This window comes from Aquarana catesbeiana, linkage group LG06, assembly GCF_042186555.1.
Source record: "Aquarana catesbeiana isolate 2022-GZ linkage group LG06, ASM4218655v1, whole genome shotgun sequence".
NCBI classification, from domain to species: Eukaryota; Metazoa; Chordata; class Amphibia; order Anura; family Ranidae; genus Aquarana; species Aquarana catesbeiana.
The window spans coordinates 23574618-23588881 of NC_133329.1; the positions used below are offsets into that span (position 1 = coordinate 23574618).

General features: G+C 40.3%; 1 protein-coding gene across 1 annotated transcript in view; it reads right to left on the reverse strand.

The window, feature by feature from the left end:
* Positions 1–11934, reverse strand: part of LOC141148228 (uncharacterized) — a 30293-nt gene extending 18359 nt beyond the window's left edge. Inside the window, exons 1-4 of the mRNA XM_073635476.1 lie at positions 11769–11934; positions 9813–9839; positions 8870–8899; positions 815–958 (exon numbers count right to left, since the gene is read on the reverse strand). Of these exons, the coding sequence (XP_073491577.1) occupies positions 815–958; positions 8870–8899; positions 9813–9839; positions 11769–11832 (265 nt within the window). The 5' untranslated portion in view covers positions 11833–11934. The remainder of the gene's footprint in view (positions 1–814; positions 959–8869; positions 8900–9812; positions 9840–11768) is intronic.
* Between the last annotated feature and the right edge of the window lie 2330 nt (positions 11935–14264).

Here is a 14264-nt window from a genome sequence, read left to right on the forward strand (position 1 = left end):
GCTCAGTTTCCAATAAAATTATGCTTTATTAAAATAGTAATGCACTTACAAATATGCAAATATCTTCAGGCATTCAGTAAAACAATTGCCCTGCGGCCCTGTGGGCATGCTGACATCTTTCTTTTTTTTGAGGACATTTACGGGACTACCCAAGTTCCTTTAGTTGAGAGGAGTAGCAGTCCAAAGCATTCCCATTGGCCACAGCTGTGCTTTTTTAGGATATTATTAATAGTTGTTTTTGGGCACTAAATAAGAACTTGAATTAATCAAGGTTGTGCCATCCTTGTATATAAGATGTTTACCCTGTTTGCCCACATGATCAGATTGAGGTGAGAGGTGAGACTCACAGCAAATGTAGTTATGCAGAACTATGACAATTCCGATAGTTAAACGCGAGAACTGGAGTGGCAGGAAAGACAAGTCACACTCCAGTCGAGAGCTTAAGACCCCGGCAGACTCCTGACACTGATGGAACATGGTAGAAATGGGGGGGGGGGTCTAGCTAGGACTAAACCAACTAGCACTAAACAGGAAGGACAGACAGAGAAACCAGATCATATAGTAAACAAATTGTAGTGGCCCCCAAAACTGCTGTTAGATGTCTGCATACAACTGAACAATAATAAACCAAAGTAGTTCCATACAACACAGAAAAATAGATGTAAGGAGATGGAATAATCTCGGCTACAGATATTTCTTTGGGAAATGAAACCTTGCATATACTGATGGAAAGATACAATCCATACCCGATCTTTGAGGAAGTAATGATAATGTTTGAATTATGTGTTATCAAAGACCTGGGATTTGCATTTACCTGTATAGTTTAGGAGGATAGAAGTGTATTGTTGAGTAACACAGGGAAATCTTGCTGATATATAATTCAGGACTGGTTCAAAGTAATATGTGAAACCAAAATAGGTCATACATTCTTCTATCAGTACCGTAAGGGAGGTCCCTTCTGTAAAAAAAAATGGTTATATGAAAACAATTGCTCATGAACATTTACTGTAGTATGCAATCAGAATCACTGGTAAAATAATTTACGCGTCATCTTGGTAAGTTCAGGTGTTGCACTTCCATACAGAATTTCTGTAAGACCACATTTTGTTGGGGAGTTTAAGGCTGACCATAGATTGACAGGTATCTTCTAAAAGCACAGTAGCTTATTGGTTAGCACTCCTGCCTTGCAGAACTAAGTTCATCAGCTCAAATCCCAACCATGGAGCTACTTGTAAAAACTAACCAGCACTTACCAGGAGGAGAGGACTCCAAAGACATGCTGGTAGGATAACTGTCCCTAGAATGTGTATGCATGTGAGGTATGGGTTTTAGATTGTAAGCTCTTGCCCTGCAGCACTAAGGTCATCAGCTCAATTCCCAATGATGGTGCTACCTGCATGGACTGACTAGCACTAAACAGAAAGGAAGAGGACCCCAAAGACATTCTCATGAGAATGTCTTTGGGGTCCTCTCCTTCTGTTTAGTGCTAGTAATGCTGCGTACACACGATCTGACTTTACGGCATACTTGGTCCGGCGTACCAGATTTCGTCTGACAATTCGATCGTGTGTGGGCTCCAGCGGACTTTGTTTTCTCAAAAGTTTGACGGACTTAGATTTGAAACATGTTTCAAATCTATCCGACGGACTCGAGTCCGGGTCGAAAAGTCCGCTCATCTGTATGCTAGTCCGACGGACAAAAACCGACGCTAGGGCAGCTATTGGCTACTGGCTTTGAACTTCCTTGTTTTAGTCCGGTCATACGTCATCACGTACGAATCCGTCAGACTTTGGTTGATCGTGTGTAGGCAATTCTGTTCATTCGGAAAGTCCGTAGAAAAGTCAGCCGGGCAAAGTATGCCGTAAAGTCCGGTCATGTGTACGCGGCATTAGTCCATGCAGGTAGCACCATCGTTGGGATTTGAGCTGATGACCCTAGTGCTGCAGGGCAATAGCTTACAATCTAAAACCCATACCTCACATGCATACACATTCTAGGGACATTTACTCTACCAGCATGAGACATTCTCATAGATTAATTGGCCCTAGAATGTGTATGCATGTGAGGTAGGGATATTAGATTGTAAGATCCCTTTGGGGAAGGGACTGGTGTGAATGTACAATATGTGGAAAGTACTACATAAGATGATGGCACCATGTAAAAGCCTGCAATAAATAAATATAATATGCCGGAGCATTTTGTTTTTAGTATAAACACTACTTGTTACCATTAAAAAAAAAACATGCTCTAATCAGTGACTTTGCCTAGGCTGAGGTGATTTCACTAGGTGCAGGCAGGAGGAAGCATTTCCTCAGTCTCCCCTCCCTCAGTGATCAGACTGCAAAATTGTAACTTTGTAAAAAGCATAAGGTAAGGGACTGCTCTGCAGGGGGCTGATCAGTGTTAGACATGTGTGACCATGACTGTGTCATTTCTGAGCTGGTAACTCAGTCCAGGAAGCAGATGGTGACCCTGGATGGGAAGAAATGGTTCAGTCTCGGTGCAGGGAAAGTTTGGAGTATATCTTTCCAGATAAATGTTCTCTTTTATTGTTGTAATTGTATTACATAATATCCATGGCTTTGTTCCTTCCTAATACACAATATCCATGGCTTTGTTCCTTCCTAATACACAATATCCATGGCTTTGTTCCTTTCTAATACACAATATCCATGGCTTTGTTCCTTTCTAATACACAATATCCATGGCTTTGTTCCTTCCCAATACACAATATCCATGGCTTTGTTCCTTCCCAATACACAATATCCATGGCTTTGTTCCTTCCCAATACACAATATCCATGGCTTTGTTCCTTCCCAATACACAATATCCATGGCTTTGTTCCTTCCCAATACACAATATCCATGGCTTTGTTCCTTCCTTATACACAATATCCATGGCTTTGTTCCTTCCTTATACACATCTCTTTGCTACTTCCTTCAATCAGAGATATTTTATAAACACTATAGAACAAAAGAAAGTATACAAACATAGCGTCACACATTCTCTAAAAAACCTTTAATAAAAATATTAAAAACTTGTATTCACAAATGTTCTTTGCACATTTTTTTTCCATGTAAGACAACTAGGTGGAGATCTACCCAACACTTCAGCGTGGTAGGAAGCCCTGTAGCTGATCCTGGTAAAGGCTGGTTCCACCTTTCCAACATTATTTCATGTTTATATGGGTACAAACTGCGCTTAGGGTACGTATATAGGGTCAGAAACCACAGGTTGCTGCCTCCCTCACACAAAGTCCCTGGTAAGGTTCTTTGCAAAGCGTATGGGAATATAGAGTTAGGGTATATTGGCGCTACCTACAAAATTATATACTGGGACAGCCTCAATACTAGCAGCCCTTGCTTGTAGTAGTAAAACTATACGCTATACACCGTATACAAATCCCCCTTTGTAGTATAAAAGATATCACAGCTATTGAGTATATATCCAGTAGTCATATGCTGTAGAGGGTATATGACAAATTACAGGTGTCGCACAGCCTAATTAGTCCTACAACCTCTGGGATAAAAGCCAGAGACTATATTGCATAGTGTGCATTTAATAGAAACCATACACCGATGCAGTAATGTGCATATAAATTGTGCTATCCTGAGCAGATATCATATGCGTATCAGATATAAAATAAAATAAAAATTACATGCACAAAAACCACATATTAATAGCACAGAAAATCCAGCAGTTAGATCTCTAACATATATTATGACAGTCCATATATTGCTGTTATGTAGCTTATTCAGATTCCCAATGGTGACTTTGGTGTTGCAAACAATTTGTCAGGTGACTCTCGTGCTCCCCCTTTTGGTTGCCTACTCACCAGCTCCCAGAACCCCACCAGGGGTATAGCGCCTGTGGTATAGTATGCTGAGTCACTTCACCTGCTGTTTCATCTGATGGGTACTTGTACTGTATTCGGCTCCCCAGGCCCCACGCCAGGGTAATACGCCTGTGTTGAAAAATGGATCGTCTGCTGCTATGTATTGTGCTGGTTGTCTCCTGTGCTTTTCAATCCATAGAGGTGTTGTTTCCCCTCATGATTCAAGGAAAAAAAGGAGAGCTTCCATAGCATAATAAAGTCTAACCACTTTATTTAAAATCATATATGCCCCCACAAACGGGGTATAAGGCATAAAAAACTCAGCCAGCAACGATGATTTTTAAAACATAAAACAATTAAAAAATACAAATGAAACTGTAAAGTCCAGGTACTATTAAGTGTAACTCTGTCCAGATGGAATAGGACAGCGCTAATTGCTGGGCATTATATAAGTTTAAAAAGTTTAAAAAGTCCCTCCAGGCAAACATAAACAACGAGGTGGGGGTATGTAACTACCAGCCGCTGAACAGCTGAACAGCGTACTCCTCTCTCGTAGTCCTGGAGCTGACTGACAGAGCGTGATGCCATTGTGCGCGCTTCGTCACATGACGTCCTCAGCAACGGTTGCTGAGGACGTCATGTGACGAAGCGTGCACAACGGCATCACGCTCTGTCAGTCAGCTCCAGGACTACGAGAGAGGAGTACGCTGTTCAGCTGTTCAGCGGCTGGTAGTTACATACCCCCACCTCGTTGTTTATGTTTGCCTGGAGGGACTTTTTAAACTTTTTAAACTTATATAATGCCCAGCAATTAGCGCTGTCCTATTCCATCTGGACAGAGTTACACTTAATAGTACCTGGACTTTACAGTTTCATTTGTATTTTTTAATTGTTTTATGTTTTAAAAATCATCGTTGCTGGCTGAGTTTTTTATGCCTTATACCCCGTTTGTGGGGGCATATATGATTTTAAATAAAGTGGTTAGACTTTATTATGCTATGGAAGCTCTCCTTTTTTTCCTTGAATCATGAGGGGAAACAACACCTCTATGGATTGAAAAGCACAGGAGACAACCAGCACAATACATAGCAGCAGACGATCCATTTTTCAACACAGGCGTATTACCCCGGCGTGGGGCCTGGGGAGCCGAATACAGTACAAGTACCCATCAGATGAAACAGCAGGTGAAGTGACCCAGCATACTATACCACAGGTGCTATACCCCTGGTGGGGTTCTGGGAGCTGGTGAGTAGGCAACCAAAAGGGGGAGCACGAGAGTCACCTGACAAATTGTTTGCAACACCAAAGTCACCATTGGGAATCTGAATAAGCTACATAACAGCAATATATGGACTGTCATAATATATGTTAGAGATCTAACTGCTGGATTTTCTGTGCTATTAATATGTGGTTTTTGTGCATGTAATTTTTATTTTATTTTATATCTGATACGCATATGTATTCTGCTCAGGATAGCACAATTTATATGCACATTACTGCATCGGTGTATGGTTTCTATTAAATACACACTATGCAATATAGTCTCTGGCTTTTATCCCAGAGGTTGTAGGACTAATTAGGCTGTGCGACACCTGTAATTTGTCATATACCCTCTACAGCATATGACTACTGGATATATACTCAATAGCTGTGATATCTTTTATACTACAAAGGGGGATTTGTATACGGTGTATAGCGTATAGTTTTACTACTACAAGCAAGGGCTGCTAGTATTGAGGCTGTCCCAGTATATCATTTTGTAGGTAGCGCCAATATACCCTAACTCTATATTCCCATATTATTTCATGTTTATCCCATATTTTTATACTAAATAACATATGTAGGGTGTAACATGGAACATTGTGCCATTCTGCAGCCCCCCCCCCATCCTCCAACCACCTACCCTCTTACTTGAACTGCAGAGCCCTTCTCCCTACAGGCTTCCATTGATTATTTTATTTGATGTGACTGTTATAGATGTGCTCAGTGTTTGTTCAAACGTTAACCCAAAATCCTGAACTTTAACCCATTTGACTGAACATCATACATAGTAAAGGTACAGTATTTCTACTACTACTATAAATTACAGCTTCCTTTCTGTCCATGGTTGTTAGAGAAGTGGTAGTGCCAACCTAGATGTTAATTTGGCTCTTTGGTGCATACAAATAATGATTTGCATGGCTTTGCCCACTGTCCTGGAATAAGGACTACACCTCTTATTTTTTGGAGGTGTGATGGAATGAGACATGTGAATATCATCTGCTCTAAGAAGACTTTGCTGTGCTATGCAGTGATTCAGTTGGAGGGCTTTTTGGTTCCTTTAGTCCCTTCTCACTATAACCTGTATGAGTATACTGTAGACCAGGGGTCTCCAAACCTTGTAAACTAAGTGCCATTTTACTGTCCTTCAAACTTTAGAGGGGGGCTGGACTGTGGCCAGTGGAGGAAGACATTGGGGTTGATTTACCAAAAGGCAAATAGACTGTGCACTTTGCAATGTGCAGTTGCCCTCTGCAAGTGCAGTTGCTCCAGAGCTTATTAAATGAGCTAAAGCATCACTTTGAAAGAATAGCCAATCACATGCAAGGAAAATTAAAAAAAAAAACAGCATTTTTGCTTGCACGTGATTGTATGATAGATTAGATTGTAAGCTCTAATGAGCAGGGCTCTCTGATTCCTACTTTATTAAAGTGTATTCTAGTTGTACTGTCTACCTTCACATTGTAAAGCGCTGCGTAAACTGCAACGCTATATAAATCCTGTATTATAATAATAATAATGGAAATCAGCAAAGATTTTGCTCATTTACTAAGCTCTGGAGCAACTGCTCTTGCAGTGTGCAATATGCAAACTAAGTCTATTTACCTTTAGTAAATCAACCCCAATGTCTCATCATCGATATTAAGGTGAAGAATAGTTCCCCATTACTGGTGTCAATGGGGGGAATAGTGTCCCATCATCGGTATCAGTGGGAGTAATAGTGCCCCATCATTGGTATCAGTGGGAAGAATAGTGCCCCATCACTGGTATCAATGGGAGAAATAGTGTTTCATCGTCATTGTTAGTGAGAGGACTAGTGTCCCATTGTTGGTGTCTGTGTCAGGAACTATGCCCCACTGTTGCTGACAGTGGGTGATATAATCTACCAAGGGCCTGATAAAAGTAAGCAAAGGGCCACATCCGGTCCCTGGGCTGCAGTTGAGACCACTGCTGTAGACATATACACTATATACAAACTCCTGATGTTCTAGTTATTCTGTACACATACAGTATATGTACAGATTCTTATATGTTTTCTTCCAGAAATAAGACAGGTCTGTTGATGACATCCACAAGGTGTTGGAGGGCCTAGCCATTGTCTTGGTGCTTTTTATTTAATTTTTCTCCATGGGTCTTTCAATTTTTCACTCAGTATTGCAGGGTATGGGTCTTTGGGACTACCCTCTAGGGCAAGTCTAGGAGAAGGATGTGTGGTCATCAGGTTCTTTCAGGTTCTTTCCTCCTCTGCCTTGGTAGGGTGTCTCTTCAGGAGTCTCCCACCTAGTACTCATTTGGCCTATCACGATCATGAGAAGTGTGGGCCACCAGGCTTTTAGGCTAGGTGGACCTGAGTGTGCCTTACAAGAATCATGCGACCTGGGGGGTCGAGGGGGCCGTCATTTAAAGGTTCTACCTCTTTGGAAAGGGAACCATTCAACACCCCCTTGTGCATTTTTTGTATGTGTGCTTACATGCACTTTTTTATTCACTTTGGTGGCTTGAGAAGATAAAAAGAAAGGTTTAGGTGCTGCCAGCATGCAAAATAAATAAGTACAGATTGCGTTCTTGTATCAGTGATCATCCACTAGAATCTCTGTGTGCAGTGTCTTGGGGCTTACCTCTCTGTATACAGTGTGTCTAGACCTACCTCTCTATATACAGTGTGTCTAGTCTTACCTCTCTATATACAGTGTGTCTAGTCTTACCTCTCTATATACAGTGTGTCTAGTCTTACCTCTCTATATACAGTGTGTCTAGTCTTACCTCTCTATATACAGAGTGTCTAGTCTTACCTCTCTATATACAGAGTGTCTAGTCTTACCTCTCTATATACAGAGTGTCTAGTCTTACCTCTATATATACAGTGTGTCTAGTCTTACCTCTATATACAGTGTGTCTAGTCTTACCTCTCTATATACAGTGTGTCTAGTCTTACCTCTCTATATACAGTGTGTCTAATCTTACCTCTATATATACAGAGTGTCTAGTCTTACCTCTCTATATACAGAGTGTCTAGTCTTACCTCTCTATATACAGAGTGTCTAGTCTTACCTCTATATATACAGTGTGTCTAGTCTTACCTCTATATACAGTGTGTCTAGTCTTACCTCTCTATATACAGAGTGTCTAGTCTTACCTCTATATATACAGTGTGTCTAGTCTTACCTCTCTATATACAGTGTGTCTAGTCTTACCTCTCTATATACAGTGTGTCTAGTCTTACCTCTCTATATACAGAGTGTCTAGTCTTACCTCTCTATATACAGAGTGTCTAGTCTTACCTCTCTATATACAGTGTCTCTAGTCTTACCTCTCTATATACAGTGTGTCTAGTCTTACCTCTCTATATACAGTGTGTCTAGTCTTACCTCTCTATATACAGTGTGTCTAGTCTTACCTCTCTATATACAGTGTGTCTAGACCTACCTCTCTATATACAGAGTGTCTAGTCTTACCTCTCTATATACAGAGTGTCTAGTCTTACCTCTCTATACACAGAGTGTCTAGTCTTACCTCTCTATATACAGTGTGTCTAGACTTACCTCTCTATATACAGAATGTCTAGTCTTACCTCTCTATATACAGTGTGTCTAGTCTTACCTCTCTATATACAGAGTGTCTAGTCTTACCTCTCTATATACAGTGTCTCTAGTCTTACCTCTCTATATACAGAATGTCTAGTCTTACCTCTCTATATACAGTGTCTCTAGTCTTACCTCTCTATATACAGAGTGTCTAGTCTTACCTCTCTATATACAGAGTGTCTAGTCTTACCTCTTTGTGTGCAGTTGTAGACTTTAGTATCTAAAGAGAAAAAAACATCAGTATAAACAAAAAGTCATCCGCATGGATTAGCCAGTGATTTCATGTAAAAGTTTATTGTTCCAGTCAAAGAATAACCTCATTAAAAGAGTAAATGTTGGGGATACGACAAATTTAGTCTAATATTTAGGATTAGGACTAACATTTGGGTTACTGATAAAAGATTATTTAACATTAAGATTAAGAGCTCTTTTGTAGCTCAAAGCTCTAAAACACTCAACATCCAATATCCAGCTATAAAGCAAAATTACAATTTAATATTGCCAATCCTTAAATGCGGAGGTTGCATTTTTTTTCTTTTTTTTTTAGCTTCTTTTTTTTAATTTTTATTATATTTTCATCTACTGATCCAGCCAGCAATACACTTCTTGTCTCAGGGTGTCTGCATTCTGGAAGGAGGAACAATGGAGACACCATTTGACAGCAGCATTGTTGATCTGAGGAAAGGGTGGTGATAAATAAACTGGACCTTTATGGACTTGACTAATAAGTTGAAGCTGAACAACAAGTAACAATTTATAAGCAATTACAGCAACATCTTTTTTTTGCATTTGGGATATTTTACATAAATAAGTTAAAAACTGACCATTGTAAGCAACCCTGTCAGTGTTAAATGGTTTGTCTCAACTCTATAACTGCAATTTTTGCTGGACAGCTTGGTCTATTAAAGAAAGATGTGAGATAACAGACTTACCAGGTAAAAATAAGGGAAAAAAGCCCCCCCCCCCCAAAAAAAGAAAACGAATGTAGCCACCACATCTAAGAATCAGTGAGCAGCAATACAATTAATTTTTTGTTTTGGGTTCAATATCACTTTAAAGCCATCTGCCTTAGGTATAGTGTTCTCATTAGTGAGATAAAAAAAAAAAGACAATTACAAAAAGAGATCACTTACCAGGAGAGGTTGGAGAGCTGGTGGTATCTAGAAATAAAAGAAGAAAAAAAAAACAAAAAATAAAATTGTAAGTCTGGAAGTTCTCTTAATAGTAAAGTTCTCAGCACAAATGAACTTTTTCCTGGAGTGTGATCTCTCCATCAAATTCATAAATGAGCGCTTGCCGCCCGCCCACTGTCAAATGATGGAGGGACAGTGTGGTTCTCATTCTGGGTGGAGGTCATGTCATATGATGTCGCCCCAGAATGACCCCCCCTCACATGCCCGTGGGGGTGCGCAGCACGGCAAAAAAGGCCAGATAGTGTTGCTAGGACACTGCACGACCCCGATCTCTGTAAAGAGCTGATAACACGGCTCTTTAATCATTTGATCGGCTGTGTTTATTCACAGCCGGTCACATGTAAACACGGATGTGACGGTGATCGACTCTCATAACTCACACTGACTGGATATTAAGGGAAACCCTGCATCAAATTTAAAAAAATGGCGCAGGGGTCCCCCCCCCAATCCATACCAGACCCTTATCCAAGCACGCAACCTGGAAGGCAGAAAAGAGAGGGGGGATGAGAGAGCACCCCCCCTGAACCGTACCAGGCCACATGACCTCAACATGGGGAGGGTGCTTTGGAGTAGCCCCCCAAAACACCTTGTCCCCATGTTGATGGGGACAATGGCCCCATCCCCACAACCCTTGCCCAGTGGTTGTGGGGGTCTGTGGAATCTGCAAGCCCCATTAACAAGGGGACTCCCAGATCCCAGCCTCCCCCACTATGTTAATTGGTAATGGGTACATTGTACCTTTACCATTTCACAAAAAAAGTGTCAAAAATAGTAAAAAAGACAGGAGACACTTTGGGACAAGTCCTTTATTAAAAGATAAAAAAATGTAAATGTCCCACAATGTAAATCCATCTCAGTCCACCTGACAGACCGAAAAAAAGAGAAAAAAAAAAGCCGCAACAGCTCCACCACTATTGGAACCTCCCACCGAGAGACGCTTCTTCTCTGTGACAGCTGTTACTTAGCTGAGGACGGGACCACCCGGTGATGTAAACGGGTGACCACGCCCCCTTCTGACACCACGTGGGTGGGCGGGCTGCCAGGTTGCGTGCTCAGATAAGGGTCTGGTATGGATTTTGGGGGGCCCTACGCCTTTTTTTTTTTAATCTGACCTGAAGGGCCTGGTATGGATTTTAAGGGGACCCCCACGCAATTTATTTATTTTTGGTTTGGAGTTCCCCTTAATATTCATACCAGACCCAAAGGGCCTGGTAATGGACTGGGGGGGGGAACCATGGCGTTTTTTTCAATGAGTTTTATCTATATTGCCGAGACCCGACGATTAATTTTGGATTACTTTTTTCCTTTAGAAATTTTATTTTGCTGTGGTATTGTTCTAAACACGGGAAAACTGCGCCACTTTACAGGCATACTATAGGCACGGCTTTTAAAGGAATATTTCCTTCCATTTTTAAAACTTTTTTTTGCATTGATACATGTCCCCTGGGGCAGGACCCAGGTCCCCAAACACTTTTTATGACAATAACTTGCATATTAGCCTTTAAAATGAGCACTTTTGTTTTTTCATGTTCGTGTCCCATAGAATTTAATGGGGTCCTGCGGCTTTCGAATTGGCCGCGAACGCCGCATAATGTTCGTTGTTCGCCGAACGTCCGAACAACCAAAGTTCGCCTCAAACTTATGCTCGGGCCGAACCGTTCGCCCATCCTTAGTCTAATTCCTCTTCTAAGTGATCTTACTTACTTCTGATTCTTATAGCTTATAAGGAGTTGATACTTCTTCAAAGAGTGTACCCAAACACACAGACATCCATATATACACACACACATTTTATATATATATATATATATATATATATATATATATATATATATATATATATATATATATAATTCACATCAAGAGAATATGTTAAATACTCCTAAAAACACTTACGTGTCCATCCATTAGAAGCACACAGCAGGACCAGGAGGAAAGGGAGAGACGTTCGGCCTCTCATTATGGAATTCTATGTTCTGTGTCAATCGCTCACCAACACAAACTGCTGCCAACACACTCTGTTCATAGGTGTTACGAATCAGCTTTACTTCCCCTCTTTATAAATAAAAAAATCAGCACGCCCTTGGTTTAATGCCACAGCAGATTTCAGATTCACTTCCTTATTACCAATATTTATAGTCATATCAAAATAAAGATGAATCACTGAAGCATGAGGAGATTTTTGCATGTCTGTTCAGTTATCAATTACATTTTTTGTCACATTTTCAACATTTTGCTCCATTGTGTATATTTACAGTTCCTTGGAAAAGTATTCATAACGCTTGAAATGTTCTACATTTTGTCATATTACAACCAAAAACATAAATGTATTTTATTGGGATTTTATGTGATAGACCAACACAAAGTGACACATAATTGTGAAGTGGAAGGAAAATGATAAATGGCTTTTAAATTTTTTTACAAATAAATATGTGAAAAGTGTGGGGGGCATTTGTATTGCGCCCCCCGGAGTCAATACTTTGTAAAACCCCCTTTTCTCTGCAATTACAGCTGCAAGTCTTTTGGGGGATGTCTTTACCAGCTTTGCACATCTAGAGAGGGACATTTTTTCCCTTTCTTCTTTGCAAAATGTCTCAAGCTCTGTCAGATTGGATGGAGAGCATCTGTGAACAGCAATGTTCAAGTCTTGCCACAGATTCTCAATTAGATTTAGGTCTGGACTGTGCCGGGCCATTCTAACACATAAATATGCTTTGATGTAAACCATTCCATTGTAGCCCTGGCTGTATGTTTAGGGTTGTTGTCCTGCTGGAAGGTGAACCTCTGCCCCAGTCTCAAGTCTTTTGCAGACTCTAAACAGGTTTTCTTCTACGATTGTCCTGTATTTGGCTCCATCCATCTTTCCATCAACTCTGACCAGCTTCCCTGCCCCTGCTGAAGAAAAGCATCCCCACAACATGATGCTGCCACCACCATGTTTCACAGTGGGGATGATGTGTTCAGGGTGATGTTCAGTGTTAGTATTCTACCACACATAGTGTTTTGCTTTTAGGCCAAAAAGTTCTAATTTGGTCTCATCTGACCAGAGCACCTTCTTCCACATGTTTGCAGTGTCCTCCACATGGCTTGTCACAAAATGCATATGGGACTTCTTATGGCTTTCTTTGACCAATGTCTTTCTTCTTGTCACTCTTCCATAAAGGGCAGATTTGTGGAGAGCACGACTAATAGTTGTCCTGTGGACAGATTCTCCCACCTGAGTTGTGGATCTCTGCAGCTCCTACAGAGTTACCATGGACCTCTTGGCTACTTCTGATGAATGCTCTCCTTGCCCGGCCGGTCAGTTTAGGTGGACGGCCATGTCTTGGTAGGTTTGCAGTTATGCCATACTCTTTCTATTTTCGGATGATGGATTGAACAGAGCTCCGTGAGATGTTCAAAGCTTGGGAGATTTTTTTATAACCTAACCCTGCTTTAAACTTCTCCACAACTTTATCCCTGACCTGTCTGGGGGGTTCCTAATTAGGTGACTTCTGAAGGCAATTGGTTCCACTAGATTTTAGTTAGGGGTATCAGAGTAAAGGGGGCTGAATATAAATGCACGCCACCCTTTTCACATATTTATTTGTAAAAAAAAAAATTGAGAATCATTTATAATTTTCCTTCCACTTCACACTTAAATGCAATGCTGTGTTGGTCTATCACATAAAGTCCCAACAAAAAACATTTACGTTTAGCGTTGTAACATGACAAAATGTGGAAAATTTCAAGGGGTATGAATATTTTTTTAAGGCACTGTATTACTGCCAGGTGATGCTTATTCCCATTGACAGATGCCACAAATCTATGTGGGGTTTAAAGTAGACATGTGCAATTCGTTTCAGTCCGAATGCAAATTTGGACAAATTTTTGGTTAGAAAATAAATCTAAACAAATTTTAACAGATTTCCTTGTCAAAAGAAGTTTATTGAGTATACAATGTTATAAAGATACATAAATATACATAAAGTAAGTTTACAAGGATCTATAAAGTAAGCTCATTGTTTTACAGTAGGGTTTATATAGGTAAATATCATGAAATTTCAAATATTAAACATTGGGTTCACGTAAACCTAAATTAAAGATATATATCATTTCCTTTAGTTACTTTTGTAGGTATTTAAATGATTTATACCTACTATACATATTGTTTACAAGTAGAGTGTATATAGGTCAAATAAGTTCTGATAATGAGCTTTAATCGTAAGGTGGAGAAAAGGAAAGAGAAAGAAGAAAAAGGGTTGAAAGGTAGAGGTATGGTCCACAAGGTTGTCGCGCTCGTCAGTTTATTATTCTTTTTAGTTCTCTTTGAAGCCTTAGAATGGGTGTCTCTGTAAGTCATTTAATCTGTTACCATGGCAACAGGACAGAGTCATTGAAATTTGACAGGAA